This window comes from Trachurus trachurus (assembly GCF_905171665.1).
Source record: "Trachurus trachurus genome assembly, chromosome: 14".
Lineage (NCBI taxonomy): Eukaryota > Metazoa > Chordata > Actinopteri > Carangiformes > Carangidae > Trachurus > Trachurus trachurus.
This window is the reverse complement of record NC_139903.1, coordinates 30,249,568-30,270,323: the sequence shown is the minus strand read 5'-3', so window position 1 is coordinate 30,270,323 and position 20,756 is coordinate 30,249,568. Positions and strand designations below refer to the sequence as shown.

The 20,756-nt window shown below is 43.4% G+C and overlaps 1 protein-coding gene across 1 annotated transcript; it reads left to right on the top strand.

Moving 5' to 3' along the window:
* Positions 1-11,650: 11,650 nt before the first annotated feature.
* LOC310997248 (olfactory receptor 8G17-like) lies at positions 11,651-12,583 on the top strand (the record flags this gene model as incomplete). The annotated part of the gene is made up of 1 exon (XM_083986924.1): positions 11,651-12,583. One exon carries the CDS (start codon positions 11,651-11,653, stop codon positions 12,581-12,583), a length of 933 nt encoding a protein of 310 aa, XP_083843050.1.
* Positions 12,584-20,756: the final 8,173 nt, after the last annotated feature.

The following is a 20,756-nucleotide window of genomic DNA, read 5'->3' as shown; positions in this document are numbered from 1 at the left end:
TCTTTATAATAAATGGCTATATGAATAGTATCACCACTTTATTCCATATTTTTGGGATTGTTCCTTGTTCTTAGGATCATTATTGTTGTTTTTTATGTAAACCATTTAGATATTATTTTTAATGCTGAGGTTTCCTATGTGAGAGTTGTTTAATTTTGTAGGTAATTTTTGTCAGACTTGTTTCAGTCCAAGAAAGTTTTGTCATCATCATAATAACTCAGATTTATATAGCACTTTTCATGACACCCAAGGACGCTTTACAATAACAATGATAGTAAAGACCAAACAGACAAAGACAACCGAAAATTAGCAGGCAAAAGCCTGGAAGAACAAGTGTGTAATTAAGAGTAATATGAATAGCACTGCATTTCTATTCCATATTCTTGTGATTGTCCCCTGTTTTTTAAGCCAAACATTAACTCACAGTTGGACTATTTTATGTAAAATATTAAGAGAGGTCTCAATATGGTATATGGTAGGACTAGTAGGTCAATTTATATTTGCTTTTAAAAGTGGTGGTGCTGGTGGTTTAATTTTTGATGCAAATATCAGCATGGTACCTAATAATACATTATAATTTAAAAAATATGTTGATTCATATATTCTTAGACATTAAGTTTGCTGGTGTATTCCCTGTCTTCCAAAGCAGATAAGGCTAGATTAATCACGTAGGTCCATTGGAGAACTCAAATGATAAAAGACAAGCACAGGTAATGCCTTTACGAATCATGATGGTGGAAATGTCAAGAGTGTCATGACTGGTTCCCTATAAACCCCAATTTCAGGAAGCAATTTCATCTACATTAAAGAGTAACAAAGGGGCGCATGACGTCTGTCCGACTACCCTTTTCTGACCATACATTTCTTTATTTTTGCGTCCATTAGTCCGACCTCCCATTTCTCCGACTTAAGTAGCCCTAACCCTTAACCTTACCCTAAACCTAACCTTAACACTGTAGAATGGGTAGTCGGAGAAATGAGCCGTCGGACTTTTGGGCAGTCGGACTGATGTATGCTCCCCGTAACAAAACGCCACACTTTTCATGTAGGCCTATGTATTTTGTACACGTTCAATTTCTTGTATTAACACATATTTTAAACTGGAATGGGGGCAGGTACAGTGCACCTTATTGAGGTTATCACTTGACATAGCTAAGGCCAGGACGGGCTACTTGTTTGATCCAAAACATAAAGTTGCAATATCCCACTTAAATATAATAGTCATACATGTTAATGCCTATAGCCTATGTGAAGAGGCTGTCACATGTTACACATGTAATGATTCCCCACAACAGCCTAATAGGCTTTATGCACAGCTCCACTACTTCCTGAACATTTAAACAAGTTCCTTTATTTCCTGTATGTATTATTGGACAAACTGATTAATCCAGGTGTGTCTGACCTCAATGGTCAGAGAGCTGGCCAGCTTAATGAGAGGACTGGATGGTTTAAGTTCAGGAAGTAGTGGAGCTGTGCATAAAGCCTATTATTAACAGTGATTTACCATGGTTTGAAACGTATGCAAATCAAATAAAAATGCATCTGCACAAAATGATCAGAAATAACACTGTGCTAATGTTCAGACCAGTTCAAGACCAGCTGCATATGGCTACCAGCAGCAACAGGTCAGACGAATAAACAGCAGCCACTGAGTTAGTTTGCTTTTGTTTATGTAATAATAATAATATAAAATAGGGCTGTCCCAAACGATCGACTATTTTTTCGATTAGTCGATTAGTCTAGCGATTAATTTTTTGACTAATCTAACGATTATTTTTTGGTTGACGATTAGTCATTTACAAAAAAAACACCTCTGAACACTTCTCTTATTTAAATTCTTCAGATACTCTTTCTGGTGTGCATTCCTCTAAATCAGTGGTTCCCAACCTTTTTTCCTCAAAGCACCCCCCCCCCCCCCCCCTTGCTTTTGTCAAAGACAAGCCTTTTTATTCTATTTTGTGCAATCCTTATTTTGTCTTTATGTCAATTTTCCTTTGTTGTGTCATAATTGTTATCAAGTCCCTATAAGCAGGTCGGTTGTATGTAGGTTTTTGTTCCTATTGATTTTGATGATTTTGATTATCCAATTGGATGTGTTATTGGAATTTTAAAATATCAATATGCACAAATCTAATTTTGATAACCTCACAACCTCAGAACAAACAAAGCTCTGTGGACCCTCTGACATCCCTGACGCCCCCCTGAGGGGGACCCGGACCCAAGGTTGGGAACCAATGCTCTAAATCTTTTTTTTTGGAGGGGAAAAACTATGCCACATCAGTTTGTTTTAACCTGGAAAATAGACAGATAACGCAGAGTGCACACTGAAATATTAGCACAATGATTTTGAATAGGCACATTTATTTAGTATAGTCGTGGAGCAGACCAGTGTTTCCTCTAGGATTTTTTTTTTAAGCCGGTAGTGCAGGACATCACCCTCACTTACGATCTGCATGCTGTGCTGCGTCAGGGTGCACACAGAGCAGCAGCGGAGTGGATTGAAAAAAAGAAAAGAAAAGACAACACAAGGACGTGTTTACATCTATGGATACATAAAGCAAGGAGAAAATTAAACTTGACTTAGACTTGTACAAATGAAATCCATCTTAATCGTCACCTACAGATGTTACTGGTTCAAATTTGCGGACTTCACGCGTGGTCCACGCGAGACGGCACAAGACTCAGGCTTTTTTTTTCTTTGGCGAGACAAGAGGTTTTAATGAAAAGCCTCAATGTGCCAAAACAACCACCAGGTGGCATCTGTGAGAACGGAGGACGACAGGCGGATGACTCAGTGATCTGTGCAGTAATCCACAGCTTAAACTCTAGGCTATTAAACTAGAACTAACTACTGTATACCCTGCCTAAATCACAGAAACTATTGTAATATGATAAAGCCTGTCTTGCTTTATGACTTGATGATTATGTATCACAAATTATGAAGGATCATCTGCGCAAGGCAAAGATGATAGCATCAACAAACCACGGCGTAACACACGCGGCTGTATGGGACAGGCTTTTATTTAATTCAGAACAAACCGCTTAGCAAAAATGGAAAATATAGTCTATAATAATTAATTGATCTGTTGTTTGGCCACTGTTTGAAAATAACCCGAATTATGAGCAAATAATCTGATCCAGAGCAGCAGTCATAATCAGACTTCTTCTAAATAAACCTAAACATTCAATAACTGGGTCAGGTCGGACCATGGGATTCTTTTTTCTCTTCTTCTTCACAGGAGAAAATGAGGTGCGCTGCGCTCACGGACGCGTTGATGTTTTGTGATTTATCTGCTGCCTTGACTCTGCCCTTTATACACGTGCGTTCAGATTAACAATAAGACAAGCCATGGTTGAGTTTATTGAGTTAATAATCAGCATCTTAGTACCTCTGATCCGGAGCGATAGTGTTATGAAAATCGCTACAGTTGAACTGGTCTGGTTTTTAGCTGCTCAATCTCATTGTTTTAAAGAAAAGGGATTGATTTTTATAACGAAATGAAACGAAAACAATATTATATTGATACATTGTTGTAAAAAAAATCCAAAAGAAACGAAAATGAACTAAAGAAAATAACTTTCACACACACATTAAAACAGTGCGATTGGTTGAAAGCTGATAATTAGCCATGTGCTTGCTGATTGGCCGAAACCAAGAACAAAGCCGCGTGAATGGCCAATCGCCATGTGTTAACGGCCGACATGTAAATCAGCTGTTTCGATGGGCGTTATATGAATAGAGATGTTAATGTGTCTCATAAGGTACTTTGCACATAGGCTACTTTCTGTAACTGGAAGAAAAACAGCCAGCTGGAAGAATGTGTTGCCTAAATCTTTTACTGTGTGGGAGATCTCCACCAACGTAGCCGGGGAGAAGCAAGTGGGACCGTTCTGCCCAGTCTCTGAGCAGCGCACGTTTCACAGATAAGCTTCATAAAGGGAGTAGCCTAATGTCACTAGTTTCTGTTTAAAACATGCTGTTTCAACCGCCCCTCCTCTGTGTCTCAAACGACCCGCATAGGTGGGACGTTTGAGACAAATAACAACATACGTTTAAAGTTATAAAACACACACACACACACACACACACACACACACACACGAGTTTTGAAGCGGGCCGACATATAGGCTAGTGAGTGTAGATTCATTGATAAAACTGTAAGGCACACACAATGCCATAGCCTACAGTACACTATTTTCAACATATGTAATGTTGTGTGTCCATCCATCCATCCATTTTCATCCGCTTGATCCGGAGTCGGGTCGCGGGGGCAGCAGTCGGAGCAGGGATCCCCAGACTTCCCTCTCCCCGGACACTTCCTCCAGCTCTTCCGGGGGGACCCCAAGGCGTTCCCAGGCCAGCCGAGTGACGTAGTCACTCCAGCGTGTCCTGGGTCTTCCGCGGGGCCTCCTCCCGGTGGGACATGCCCGGAACACCTCACGAGGGAGGCGTCCAGGGGGCATCCTATACAGGTGCCCGAGCCACCTCAGCTGGCTCCTCTCGATGTGGAGGAGCAGCGGCTCTACTCCGAGCTCCTCCCGGGTGACAGAGCTCCTCACCCTATCTCTAAGGGAGCGCCCCGCCACCCTGCGGAGGAAACTCATTTCGGCCGCTTGTATCCGGGATCCCGTTCTTTCGGTCATGACCCAGAGTTCATGACCATAGGTGAGGGTGGGAACGTAGATCGACCGGTAAATCGAGAGCTTTGCCTTTCGGCTCAGCTCCTTCTTCACCACGACGGACCGATACAATGACCGCATTACTGCGGCCGCCGCACCGATCCGCCTGTCGATCTCGCGCTCCGTTCTCCCCTCACTCGTGAACAGGACCCCAAGATACTTAAACTCCTCCACCTGAGGCAGGAACTCTCCCCCGACCTGGAGGGTGCAAGCCACCTTTTTCCGGTCGAGAACCATGGCCTCGGACTTAGAGGTGCTGATTCTCATCCCAGCTGCTTCACACTCGGCTGCAAACCGCCCCAGTGCATGCTGAAGGTCCTGGCTCGAGGGAGCCAACAAGACCACATCATCTGCAAAAAGCAGAGATGAAATCAAGTGGCTCCCGAACCGTACCCCCTCCGGCACTTGGCTGCGCCTAGAAATTCTGTCCATATAAATAATGAACAGAACCGGTGACAAAGGGCAGCCCTGCCGGAGTCCAACACGCACCGGGAACAGGTCTGACTTACTGCCGGCAATGCGAACCAAGCTCCTGCTCCGGTCATACAGGGACCGTACAGCCCTCAGCAGAGGGCCTCCGACCCCATACTCTCGGAGCACCTCCCACAGGATGCCACGTGGGACACGGTCGAAAGCCTTCTCCAAGTCCACAAAACACATGTGGACTGGTTGGGCAAACTCCCATGCACCCTCGAGCACCCTGCGGAGGGTGTAGAGCTGGTCCAGCGTTCCACGGCCAGGACGAAAACCGCATTGTTCCTCCTGAATCCGAGGTTCGACTATCGGCCGAATTCTCCTCTCCAGCACCCTGGAATAGACTTTCCCCGGGAGGCTGAGGAGTGTGATCCCCCGGTAGTTGGGACACACCCTCCGGTCCCCCTTTTTGAAGAGAGGGACCACCACCCCGGTCTGCCAGTCCAGAGGCACTGTCCCCGACTGCCACGCGATGCTGCAGAGGCGTGTCAGCCACGACAGCCCCGCAACATCCAGAGACTTGAGGTACTCAGGGCGGATCTCATCCACCCCCGGTGCCTTGCCACTGAGGAGCTTCCGGACTACCTCAGTGACTTCAGCTTGGGTGATGAATGCATCAACCTCTGAATCCTCAGCCTCTGCTTCCTCGACGGAAGGCGTGTCAGTGGGATTGAGGAGATCCTCGAAGTATTCCTTCCACCGTCCGACGATATCCCCAGTCGAGGTCAACAGCTCCCCTCCTCCACTGTAAACAGTGTTGGCGGAGCACTGCTTCCCCCTCCTGAGGCGTCGGATGGTTTGCCAGAATTTCCTCGAGGCCGACCGGTAGTCCTCCTCCATGACCTCCCCGAACTTTTCCCAGACCCGAGTTTTTGCTTCCGTGACCGCCCGGGCTGCAGTCCGCTTGGCCTGCCGGTACCCGTCGGCTGCCTCGGGAGTCCCCCGAGCTAGCCAGGCTCGGTAGGACTCCTTCTTCAGCTTGACGGCATCCCTTACTTCTGGTGTCCACCACCGGGTTCGGGGATTACCGCCGCGACAAGCGCCGGAGACCTTACGGCCACAGCTCCGGACGGCCGCGTCAACAATGGAAGTGGAGAACATGGTCCATTCAGACTCAATGTCTCCGGCTTCCCTCGGAATCCGGTCAAAGCTCTCCCGGAGGTGGGAGTTGAAGACCTCCCTGACAGGGGATTCTGCCAGACGTTCCCAGCAGACCCTCACGATACGCTTGGGTCTGCCAAGTCTGACCAGCTTCCTCCCCTGCCAGCGGATCCAGCTCACCACCAGGTGGTGATCAGTTGACAGCTCAGCCCCTCTCTTCACCCGAGTGTCCAAGACATACGGCCGGAGATCAGATGACACGACTACAAAGTCGATCATTGACCTCCGGCCTAGGGTGTCCTGGTGCCACGTGCACTGATGGACACCCTTATGCCTGAACATGGTGTTCGTTATGGACAAACTGTGGCTAGCACAGAAGTCCAATAACAAAACACCGCTCGGGTTCAGATCGGGGAGGCCGTTCCTCCCAATCACACCTCTCCAGGTAACACTGTCGCTGCCCACGTGGGCATTGAAGTCCCCCAGCAGAACGATGGAGTCCCCAGTTGGAGCGCTTTCCAGCACCCCTCCCAGGGCCTCCAGGAAGGCCGGGTACTCTGCACTGCCGTTCGGCCCGTAGGCCGAGACAACAGTGAGAGACCTATCCCCGACCCGAAGGCGCAGGGAAACGACCCTCTCGTTCAGTGGGGAGAACTCCAACACATGGCGGCTGAGCTGGGGGGCTATGAGCAAGCCCACACCAGCTCGCCGCCTCTCACCATGGGCAACTCCAGAGTGGAAGAGAGTCCAGCCTCTCTCAAGGAGTTGGGTTCCAGAGCCCAGGCTATGCGTGGAGGTGAGCCCGACTATCTCTAGTCGATACCTCTCAGCCTCCCGCACGAGCTCAGGCTCTTTCCCCCCCAGCGAGGTGACATTCCATGTCCCTAAAGTCAGAGTCGTTGTCCGGGGATTGGGTCGCCGGGGCCCCCGCCCACGGCTGCCACCCAAAACACACGGCACCGGCCCCTCATGGTCCTTCCTGCGGGTGGTGGGCCTACTGGAAGGCGGGCCCACGTCGCTCCTTCGGGCTGGGCCCGGCCGGGTCCCGTGGGCGGAGACCCGGCCACCAGGCGCTCGCCTGCGAGCCCCAACCCCAGGCCTGGCTCCAGGGTGGGGCCCCGGTGACGCCGATCCGGGCGACGTGAACGTCCTCGATATTGTTCCACTCATGAGGGGTTTTGGAACCGCTCTTAGTCTGACCCGTCACCTAGGACCTGTTTGCCTTGGGAGACCCTACCAGGGGCATTAAGCCCCGGACAACATAGCTCCCAGGATCATTCGGGTGCTCAAACCCCTCCACCACGGTAAGGTGGCGGTTCAATGTTGTGTGTCGTTTTTTTAATGATTATTATTATAACTCTCAGTTAATGTAGGCTTAATTTCCACTAATTTATCCATAAACGGACGATGGACGATGTATTTCACCGGCGAGGAGCTGTCATTACGCGCGCGCGACTATTACGCACAGCGGAGGTGATTCGTAGTGGGAGGAGTAGGGGCCGGGGTGGGGGAGGGGGTCTTTCGCATATACATTTGCAGAAGTGACAGAACAACTTATAAAAGAAGCCGCACCAAATGCAAAATAATTCAGAGTCCAGCACTCGTGAAAATAGGAATGGGGGCCCGCTTCAAAACTCATTCCTGTGTGTGTGTGTGTGTGTGTGTGTGTGTGTGTGTGTGTGTGTGCGCGCGCACGTGAGAGAGAGCGACAGAGAGAGAAAGAGAGTGAGAGACGGTGCGCCGTGTTTGCCTGACACCAATATAATAGGAAAACAAAGGACTTGCATGTAAAAATCCGATGTTCAGCAGCAGGGAACAATATAGCCAACAGCATTTTGCCAATATTTTAGACCCCCCCCGCCCCCCGGCCTCCCGGCCTCCCCGTAGTTCGCACTCTGCATACACACACACAGACCCACTCTTCCTCACACTCGCGCCAGCTCAGTTTCTCATCGAGTGCTGGATTCTGATTTATTTTGCATTTGATGCGGCCTCTTTTAAGTTGCATGTTCTGTCACTGCTGCAAATTTCTATTAAGCTGTGCGTAATAGTCGCGCGTAATCCTCGCCGGTGAAACACTTCGTCCATTTATGGATAAATTAGTGGAAATTAGTTAGTAGCCAACATTAACTGAGAGTTATAATAATAATCATTAAAAAAACGACACACAACATTACATATGTTGAAAATAGTGTACTGTAGGCTATGGCATTGTGTGCCGTTCATGATGATTCTGAGAGCTTATAGATGACGGCGTAACGTGTGAGGCCGTTCAGTCTAACTCTGAAGGCTGATGAAGACCTGATGAAGTTTGGTGCGAGTATGACAGAGGTTTTCCTCAGACCATATACCTTTTCATCTGAGGTCTGACACTGAAGTCTGATCCTGAGGATGTCCTAAAATGTACACCGTACCTATGTTTTATCGCCCAGCCCCAAAGTGACACAGACCCGTTCATTCACAAGAAATCATCCAGCTGCACTCTCAAACAAGGTGCGGAGTGAGAAATCTGCGGCACTACTGCACAGTCTGTAGTTGGCTCATTTTAAAAATACATTTTGGAGATGACGAGACAGATGACCGAAAAAAGAGAGTGAGACGTGGGCTATTCTACTGTAGCTGCCGTCGTTACATTTTGTCATTGAAAAACTAGGCTACTATATTATTTACTGTCTGCAGCTAGTTCTCCTTTCATCCTCTTGTATTCTGTATCATGAACAGCGCCACTCCTAATCGCGGCTACATTGTGTGACGTGTCAGCATTGGCCCCAAAACGTCTGAGCAGTATTTAGTACGGTGCTGCCACCTAGAGGAAAACAGTTGTGGTGAAAAGACACGCGTTCACGCGATCCTGCAGTGCAGGAAAAACCCCGCAATTTTGAACCAGTAACATCTGTATGGGCTTCTAGTCCTGTGTGGTGGGGGCTGTGTCTGCAGCGCCCCCTCCCCCTGCCTGTATTTTGGTCTTTTGCTCTGTTTTGTTCAGGTTTTGTTATGCACGTGGACGTTTCTGGGTGGAGCGAGAGAGTCACGAGAGAGCATAGATATCTATGGCGAGAGAGTCTGTGTTTTCTCTCCAGCCAATGACGGAGCTCAGGTGAAGCTACGTGCAGCAGAGTAGGGCCGCACTAGTGGCCGTTGTAGTGAGCTAGCTCGATGCTAACTTCAGCTAGCGGTAGCGGTTAGCATCCGCCGCTAACACCCGCCACTAACACCCGCTTCATGAATACACAATGTAGGCCTATTTGCTGCCATACATTGTGGATAAGCGTGCATTTTGTTGACCCTCGTTTAGAGTGACAGATAAGAGAAAGAAAAAAAGAAGCATGGACACGCAGCTTACACAAATAGACATATTGCGAAGGAGATTTTGGGAGGATTCAGTCTGTTGACATTTTGTTAATCTTTTACACATTAGGAAGTCTCACTATTATTTGCTATTCATTTTAATAAGTTCTGAAATATGTTTTTCATCTGCCGGTCCTAAGCAGAGGGCAGTACCCGTCGGGCGGAGTGGACTCCGCGTACTCTGTGTCACACAATAAACACTGTACGCTCGACTATGAAACCTCAAACATCTGCGGACAGTGCGCGCGGACCCAGACGCTCACAGTACGCCGACTATGTGGGAGCTACTGTGGCAGGTGATGCCAGGTTCACACCGGCCACTGAAGCGCTGCGCTCCGCCACCAATGGTGTAGTTCAGATCAGACCCGAATCGGCACGTACCTCCACGGTTGGCTCGCGCCGTGCAGCGACCATTTCAGCGACCATTTCAGCGTTGAGTCTATTTTGTGCGCGAGCCGCACAAAGAAACATAAGTAAATCCGGTCAATTTTCAAAATAAAACAATTTTCAAGATAAAATACCGAGATTGACAAATACCAGAGTCTAAAGTGTGTACGTTTTATAGCCTATTTGTGTTTATTAATCTAAACAGAGCTCGAGAGAGGAACACACACACACGCCCCTTTGTATTCTTTCATGCTGAACTGCTAGACATATTGTTACAAACCCTTGTACTAGTCAACGAGATTTATTTTTACACTCTTTTGTATCACGAACAGTAGTTAAGAGTGAATGGCAATACTACTGAGTGAATAAAGTGTTCCTTGGTAACTTACTGGGCAGATGGTGAGACGTCACTGATTTGGGGTTTTCTACAGTAACTGCAGGTATATTTCATTCAGTATATTTTATTTAAACACCACATTCTTTTGTCTAGAAATAAAGATCCCCAAAAGATATTTCTGTGTCCTGTGCTGGTACAGTTTGGCCAGTTGCTGCCAAATTCGTTTTTGCCTTTGAGTTGCACCTGTATGCTCAAACACACATAGAATAAATGTTGATTTAGTGGTACACTCGGGATTCTTTTTTTTAAATTATTTTTTTATGATCAATACGACACGTATTGTCTCGATAAACTATCAGAGCTCTTTTGCAGCTGCAACATAATCTTTATCTTTTTTCTTTTTTGTAGGCCAATTCTTATATTCTGTGTCAGCATCATGAACATGTCTTAACTCCACCGGTGAGAAGCCTTGTTGCCATGGTGAATCATGTTATCTTTGTTCCATTGATGCTGGCTTTTCATTTCCTCTTGCACGAGCTTAACTCAGGGTCAAATGAACACAGAGTGGATTGAACCAACTGTTATCACCTGAAACCAAAAAAAAAAGTTTGAGAGTTCAGGGTTAGTCAACCCAGAGTTCAGGTTTTAACTTAGAGTTTGTTAACCCTGCTTTCTGAAATGGACCCCGATCTAAGCTCTTGCTCTCATTAGTTGAAATAGTTAAAGTGGGTGTCATAATGATGTGGTCGCTATCCGTGGTGCTGAACTGCTTTGAATTTGTGTTGTTTTATTTTTAGGGGCCATGTAGCCTGATGTTTTTGTTGTTCTCTTGCTTTGTTATACTTCATGACCATTTGATGGACTTCAAAATGACATAGTTGCTCTCCGTAGTGCTGAAGCTTGTGTATGTTGTAAAATGATCTTATGATGAGCTTTATTATTTGGGTTTAAAGGGCCCGGTCATGTGCCCTGCCCCCAGCCCGGCTCTGATTTGTTCCAGTAGTGGTGAGTCGGATGTTGAACAAATATTCTCTTCCATCTCAGAGCTAAAAGTTGTGTGTTGCTGTAATTGCATGATGTTGCATCACACATTATCTGATGTAAGTCTCACTAATCCCCAAAAGATCAGATCAAGCTAATAAAAACTGCAACAAAAGATCTCTTGATTGAACCTGGTGAGTATTATCAACTATGAGAAGGGACACAAAAAAGGGAAGACAAAAGATTAAAGGCAGGTTCACTGAAACTAGGTAGAACGTCTGATTTTAGTCCGACTGTATGTTAATATAATGCAGTTAACACATTGACTTCTATATGCTATTGATGGAAAACTACACTTACAACAGCTTCACACTCCAGCTTGAGGGCTTAAATGTGTCGAAGGGCTCTGTCTACCCTGTGTTTCTTTTTCTCTTTTTCTCTTACCTGTTTATAATTGTTGCAAATATTGGCATTGCTGCTCTTGTTTTGATAGACAAAAACCTTCATCAGCCCATGTATCTGCTTTTTTGGAACCTGTCATTCAATGATGTGCTTGGAAACTCTATCATGGTGCCCCGTTTACTTGTAGACATGCTGCGTCCTCCCTCTGAACGTCTTATCAGTTACTATGAGTGTGTGGTTCAAGCTTTCACCATACACATGTATGGCACCTCTGCTCACACTGTGCTCATGATTATGGCCTTTGACAGATATGTGGCCATCTGCAATCCTCTGCGTTATGCCACCATAATGACCAACAGGATGTTAGTGAAGCTGACGGTTTCTGCCTGGGGAGTGGCCTTTGTTCTGGTCGGGATTCTGCTGGGTCTGACCATAAGACTGAACCGATGCAGGACTCTGATCAGAAGCCCTTACTGTGACAATGCTGCACTCTTTAAACTGGCCTGTGAGAGTGCATTTATCAATAATATATATGGCCTCACTTTCACTGTAGTCCTGTTCACAGGGTCTATAGGCAGCATGGTTCTCACCTACACCAAGATTACAGTAGTCTGTCTGACCAGTAAGAACAAGTCTCTGAACAGTAAAGCTTTGAAGACCTGCAGCACTCATCTGGTTATATATCTGATAATGTTGCTCAGTGGAATGCTGATCATTGCTCTCCATCGTTTTCCACAGTACTCAGACAGCAGAATATTTGCTGCTATTTTGTATCATATTATCCCTGGCAGCTTCAATCCCATAATTTATGGCATGCAGTCGAAGGAGATATGGAAATTTTTGTCCAACTTGTATCAGTCCAAGAAAGTTTAGTCTTTATAATAAATGGCTATATGAATAGTATCACCTCTTTATTCCATATTCTTGGGATTGTTCCTTGTTCTTAGGATCATTATTGTTGTTTTTCATGTGTTTTTCATTTAGATATTATTTTTAATGCTGAGGTTTCCTATGTGAGAGTTGTTTAATTTTGTAGGTATTTTTTGTAGCTTTGCAAAGTATCAATATTGATATTTAATAATTTAGTATATAAAATGTACTGGTTGATTTAACACTTCTTAAAGAACCCTTAAGGTGTCAATAGAACAGTGATAAAGACATGGACTGAGGATTGATTAATTATTTTCTTGTGGACTAACTATATTTATTTATTTATCTATTTTTTGTAATTACTTTATTTGCATCATTCTAATATACAACATATCAGACACAGAACCATTTTACATCCTAGATTTATTTCTATGTTCTCTGTTTCCAATGTCCTCCAAAGCAGACAAGGTCAAATGTATCATAGACATGCATAAAAAAATCTAATCCTCAAAGACAACATTAGTAGCTTTACTCATTATGAAGTAAACACTGGCTGATAAATGTAAAGGCTATAGAATAATGACACCACCCGTGGTTGGAATGGTTCCCATCAGCCTCAAGTTTGTGGAAGAATTAAGACTTGTTTCAATAGCACTCTTCCCAGCACATGAAAATATGAGCTGTGTTATCTGAGGGATCAAGGAAGAAGATGAAGCGTTGAGACAAGATTTTTCAGTTAATCTAAAAGAGATAATCACTTGATGGAGAAAGCTCTCGGATATGAGGAGGTTCAAAATCAATATTTGCAGAATTTCAACTAGATCATTTGTATTTTGCCAGACACAGTGGTTTGAGTTCTGTCCAAGAGTTCAAGTTCTGTTTCATTAAACCAGAGACTGCACTGTTAGCCTTTGCTGTAAAACCTACAGTTAAATACTTTAAAATGTCCAATAAAATACCTAAAAAACATTGAACAGTATAAAACTGTAACATGCATTGCATCATGAGAGTTTTGTTATAATCTTGAGTAGGGGTGCAACGGTACAGGTAGCCCACGGTACAATACGCACCTCGGTTTTTGGCCACGGTTCTCGGTACGGTTTCAGTGTGTGTTTTGTAAAGAGAACTTTTTTTTCTCCCAAAATAATGTTTAAAATTGTATTATTTCTAATATTAGGCTACTACTATTTATAGTATTTCCTTGTAGCCCTCCTCTCTCTCTCTCTCTCTCTCACACACACACACACACACACACACACACACACACACACACACACCTGAACTGTCTGAACAGCCCCTAGCTCCTCCCTCTGCACACTGCTTTAGTCTTTCAGTAGTCTTTCAATTATATATTTTTTATTATTTTTCAAAATGCACTCCAAAATCCCCACAACAAATATAGTCTTTCAGTAGTCTTTCAACAGAGATCGCGCTATATTGCCGTTGCTATGCTGGCAGCCACAGTCTCTCACTGGGAAAGAAGATGTTAGTCTATTGTGTTTTTTTTTTTAAACAGCCTTTACTACATCTCTGTCGGTTACATGCTGCTATTCCGACATGCCACTATTTCGACATTGTCGACATTGTCGGAATAGCGGCATTAACATTATTTTTCAATCGTCCCACTATTCCGACATTTTTTTTTTTCATTGTCAGAGTAGCGGCACTTTACTATTTTTCAAACATTCCGCTTTTCCGACATTGATTGATTACGTTATAGTCAGACGTGTCCTTCTGATTTTTCATCTGAGACACTGTTTCTCATACACAAATACATAGGCCTATAAGAGAGAAGAAAAAACAAACCCGCCAAGTTTAAAAACACACCGGCAGCAGCGCACACTGATCTGCAGCTACTGAGACTGTTTGTGTATTATTCTGTCACCTGAGTTAACGAGGTGCACGTGTGTTTGGAGCTGACGAGAGAATAAAGAGTGAGACAACGCGGCCCTGAGGAGGAACTGTGAAGGACTCAGCTGTAATGGAAAATGACCTAAACCGAGTCCAGTAGAGCTGTAACTGTGTAGTGGAAAGGCGTTCAAAGTAATGGTAACTATTGTCCTGCTTTGAATTGTTTTAACATAGGTAAAAGAAGAAAAAAAAGATTTTCTGGGATAAAGGGGCAGATAACATATGATTATTCTTCTTTCTGCTCCCTTTTGTTGAGATTTTTTGTTTTTATTGTAGCTTATTAAAATGCAAGATCATTTTTCTGACTGATTTATTGCCCGATGCCATGTATCTCGCCTTCTCCCCCCCCCACCCCCGCCCGTTGTCTTCCTTGTCACGTTGTTGTCACTTTGTAGCCGCTCCACAGGCCCAGAGCCCAGACGCTCACAGATGCAGCTTCTCCGCGGCGCTGTCCGTGGTGCTGGAGGTGACAGGTTAACTTGACAAACAAACTGCAGCATAGTTCTGTTTGTTTATCATGTGTGTCAGTTTTGTTTGCGACTTGATAGTTGAGTTGTTGAGATTAAGAACATCACTCCCTCATCAAACCAGTGATAGGCATGCTGAAAAGAAAAAAAAGAGAGACGCGCCTGGGTATCGCAGCTGTAAAAAAAAAAAAAAAAAAAAAAAATCATGTGTCGGAATAGCGATACCAAAAAGTGTCGGAATAGCGGCATGTCTAGATAGAGGGATGTCGTAATAGCGTGATGTCTAAATAGAGACATGTCGGAATAGCGGGATGTCTGAATAGCGGGCAGACCCCATCTCTGTCAGTCAACTCCTCCTGCTGGACCTCGGTGTTTCTATCGTGCGCCGACACGCGGGCACGCGACCGCCGACCACACACGTGCAGTGTGCATGGACAGAGTCCTGCTGGAACTCTAATAATAGCTAAATGTGCTAAATCGCGCTAATAACTAATTAATTTTCCCCACGACTGCTCATGCTGCCGCCTGTTTGTTTTCTTTTTTTTCCCCTCTTCTGTGTGTGAGCTGCTGCACTTTCAGTGTGATAGGGGGGAAGTCACTGTGAGTGTGTGGAGGCTCAACAGTGATTGGACATCAACTCGCGGGGGCGGGCTTTCGCCTTAAACGGCCAGGCACACACATACACGGCACAGCTGTCTGTAAAGCAGTAAGAACTGATGCAAGCTGAATCTGAAATACCGCGGTCCAAGAGCGTATTGCACCGTGCAGGCCGTACCAAACGGTTCGGTATTTTACCGAGAACCGTTGCATCCCCAATCTCGAGTATATTACTGTATAATTTCAAAAATGCAGTAGGATACTGTTAGCATGGGTCCTCCACAAAACAAAACTGTTATTTACAGGATTACTTACAGTAAACTACATTTGGGTATTTTCTAGTAAGGTACTGTAGTCTGGATTAGGCAGGACAAGTGATAACAAGTGACAAGTGATTTTCTGACTCAAGCACAGGTCAGCTGTTGTCAAATATTTCACAGACGGGACAGGCATGCTGTCCTTCAGCACCATGTCAGTCAGTGACAACAAATGACACCAATATTGGAAATGTGTGTGCAATAGCATCAAATTTGACAGTTATTAAGACATTCAATTCTACCACTTATATAATACACTGGGGATTTAAATGGTTGTAGATGCTGGGTTAAATCATCTGTCAAATGGCGCATTTCCACTAGCACGGCTCGGCTCGATACGGCTTGGTTGTGTTTCCATTACAACTGAGTATCACTAGTGCCTCCTCGACGTGGGCGGGGTCGTCATAACACGGCGCCGAGCAACGCTCTAAACTCTGTAAATATATAACTTTAGCAACATTTGAAACATTTTCAGGCGAGAAAGTAGTCGTTAAGATTCCCAACGTGTTTACAATTTTATTCCGACGAAGTCGGCGTCAGTAAAGCTAGCCGTAGTGAGCAACGCACGGTTATTTTCACAAAATAAATACCCGTTGCCTTTTATCATAAGGAAAGCCATTACAATAGAATTGGTGCTTTTACTTTGTAAACAGGAAGTGAACCTACCCTCGCTGTAGCTATAGCTTTAAACCGCCGTTTTGACTGCTCTCGTCCCGTTAACGGCATTTAACCGTTCAATATGCCTTACCGGAGAGTCTTGCCAGCTCTGAGATCGGCCTGGTTCATTGTAAAACATTTATTTATTGATGTAAATGTGGTGTTTTCTGTGCGTACAGACGCCAAGGCAGTGCTGCTCTTCTGTCTAACCATGTTTTTTTATTCAAACAAACTTCTTCTACAGCCACAATTGTTAGATTTCATCAATGAGACCAACATTTATCCGCTAAAAAGAGTTTAACCAGCCGGTGGTAAACCTCTAAAAGCCATCGGTTAAGTAAATTAGCGGTCGTTTTTTCCCCAGGGTGACGATCGTAGGCTGGCCGGCGTAGCACGTCAGGAGCCAGGCTGCTGCCTCTATGATGTCGCGGTTGCTGCTCGGATTTGGAGCTTCACTTCTCCGAAAAACATCGGGGCAAACTTCTAAACAGCCGTTGTTTGGATAAACTAACCGCACATTGGGGATCTAAACAGTTACTTTCTCGCATGAAAAAATATTAAAACTTAATAAAGTCACGTAATAACAGGCTTCAGCAGGAACATTTCTGTTGTCGGTGGTCGCGCAGTTATGACGCTTCCAGTGACGACACTCATCGGCCAATCAGTGGAAGGCAGTCGGCTGACGTCACGTTTTAGTTACGCTTCGGCTCGCTTGGAACCAGGGCTGAGGTGATACCAAAAGTGTACCTGGTTGCAGGTACTGCGTGCTAGTGGAAACACGCAAATAGCGCGCCGAGCCGAGCCGCGCTAGTGGAAACGCGCCAAAAGTCATTTACTGTGTAATTTAGCTCTGTGGTCTGTGGCCTCCTCTGCACCCCTGACCCATTGTTTTAAGTATTTGGTAACACTTTACACTAAGGTACACAAAATTAGAGTAGTTAATGAGTAACTAATGAAGAACTAATGAGGAACTAATGAGTAGTTAGTGAGGAATTGAGCTACACAAAATTACAGTAGTTACTGAGGAACTAAGGTACACAAAATTACAATAGTTACTGAGGAACTACTGATTAATTAACTATTAGTTAATGGTCAGTTCTTCAGGAACCCCTGATCAAATTTCAGAGGAGTAGTTAATGAGGAACTAATGCGTAGTTAGTTAGGGAACTGAGATACACAAAATTAGAGTAGTTACTGAGGAACTAATGATTAACTAACTATTAGTTAATGGTCAGTTCTTCAGGAACCCCTGATCAAATTTCAGAGGAGTAGTTAATGAGGAACTAATGAGGAACTATTAATGATCAGTTCTTCATTAACTCATGATCAAATTTCATAGAAAGTTAATCACAACTTGATGATTAGCGAACTAGTTACTTCATCAGTACAGAATCATTACTCAATAAAATGTCCAGTAGTTAACCCTTATGACCTAAAGTGACACATAATGAGTGGTTTTTCATTTCTTCATCTTCATCTTTACATTAGTAGTTCCTTAAAAAATCACAGACAGCAGGATTCTTTAGAAGATTTTATTCATTAATTTCAGACCACATACACATCAATATGACCATCCATGTTGCCTTCGAAATAAATATGATAGTTTGTCACATGTTTGGTAGACTAAATGAATGTATCATGGGGCTGTGTAGTACTGTATACTGATCACACCGTGGTTCACAGTAAAGTTGTTTGAGGTGCACAAAATTTAGAGTAGTTATTTACTATGAAACAAATTTGGAATGAATGAGGAACTCACTATTAGTTAATGGTGAGTTATTCAGTAACTCCTAATCAAATTACTGAGGAACTAACTATTACTTAATCATTAGTTACCCTTTTTGTGTACCTTAAGGTAAAGTGAGACATCAAAATGAGTAGGTAATGAGTACTGAATCATTACTTAGTCATTAGTTACCCTTTTTGTGTACCTTATAGTAAAGTGAGAAATCAAATTGAGTAGGTAATGAGTACTGAATCATTAGTTACCCTTTTTGTGTACCTTATAGTAAAGTGAGACATCAAAAGGACTAGGTAATGAGTACTGAATCATTAGTTACCTATTTTGTGTACCTTATAGTAAAGTGAGACATCAAAATGATTAGGTAATGAGTACTGAATCATTAGTTACCCTTTTTGTGTACCTTATAGTAAAGTGAGACATCAAAATGACTAGGTGATGAGTACTGAATCATTACTGAATCATTAGTTACTCTTTTTGTGCACCTTATAGTAAAGTGAGACATCAATATGAGTAGGTAATAAGTACTGAATCATTACCTAGTCATTAGTTACTATTTTTGTGTAAGGTACACAAACATTACAGTAGTTACTGATGAACTAATGAAGAACCAAAATAATCATTTGCCTCTATGTGCACCAAAATAACTTTTGTCTTCACGGGCACCAAAATAAGATTTTACCTGCACAGGTACACCAAAATAACATTTTTTTTATGTCCACACACAAGAAAATATGATAGAATGTAAAAAAAAATAATAATAAAAAGAGAAAGAAAAGAAAAGAAAAACCTTTGTAGCTTTCTTGTTTTAATAATAGCCTAATAAAAAATAACAAGTGTGTAGCGTCCCCAGCTAAATGATGGTCACAAATGATGAAACTGATGGTTCACATTCCTTCATTCCATGGACCGTATTCAGTTGCAGACACACCGTAAGAGCTATGAGAAGAAAATAAAATACAGTTACCTTTCCTTTTACATAAATGAAATTATTTTGAACTGCTTTTATCACATAAACAATCATAATAATAATAATAATAATAAATTTAATTTGTAATGCACTTTTCATCGGCACGATCTCAAAGTGCTACAATTGTTAAAACAAGGTAGGGAAAGTAGAGTTAAAAACAGGGTAGAAGGAAGAGTTAAAAATGTTAAAAACAGGGTAAAGGAAATAAAAACATGCTCAATGTAAGTTGACTCCCTTTTTATCTATTTAATCAAAAGACAATATCCAAATGGAGTGCTGTATTACCATGAAATAAATATTTTTAACCGTTTGTTTTTAATCCAATAAACTGTTTTTAACCTTACCAGACCACACATCAAACAGACAAAACAGTCCTGTTGCATTAATAAAACAATCAACGAGTTAGCTTAGCTTTATCTCACTTCAATGTATTGAAGTGAGATGGAGCTAAGCTAAGCTAACTAAGCCGAGCTGGCCAATGCTAATAGCTACCGCTAACCACAACATGTTCCATACATGAGACTATCAACGGCGACCAAACTCGAGCCGGACATAAATATAACATGAAAAGGTAACAAAAACAAACCTTGTGCCCCTTATTAGCCAGGTGCTAGGGCGTTTCATGTAAGTTAGGCACACTTTTAGCATTGAAGACACTCTGGCCTTGCAGAGTGCAGACACACTGCCGGTAAAATCCGTAGCACCGGAAGTTTATGAGGTCTCGGCGAGACGCTTTCAAAATAAAAGCACTGAATATAACGTCGGCTTAATATATAAGAAATAAAGCCCTGACCTTGACTAATGTTCAGAAATTAAATAAATAAACATAAAAACAACAAATGAAGTAATGTTCTTATCATAAAGGTCATTTACAAAGTGTCATTTGTCTTTTATTTTGGAAACGAGATCATCATTTCCTGTGCATCTTTACTGTGAGGAGCAGTGAATTCACTTGGCACAAGAGAAGCAATTGACCATGCCACAAGAGAAGCAATGGACCATGCAGGGAAAAGCAAAAGAAGGAAAATCCCATTTCGACGATATCTCGAGGATGAGGGTGTGACCGTACAGTGATATTTTAATGGTATCTGTCTTTTTTTTTTTTTTTTGGAAGATGTGTAAGATGACTCCTCAAATTTTACTATGCTAACTTTCTCCAAAGTGACCTAGCATAGCATCGATGCTATGGTCGGTTAACAGAATGTAGCATTGATGCTACACTTGCACACGTTGTACAAAACATTAAATAACCTGTTAACTGCATCTGAATCGCGGGATTCTTTGCTTTCCGAGGGTCCTTCAATGGTGCCTCTATGAAAGTATGCTCAAGTGTTGCATTGATGCTAGCTCGGTTTAGCTCTGTTCCCTTACCATGTGGTTACATGACGCATATCATCCCTTGTTGTCATAGGTGCACCATTCAAAAAATCCAGTGATTCAGATGCTGTTCACAACTCGTCTCTATCATATACGGTTCATAAGTTATTAAATATTGACAAAAATGTGCAACCTCAGC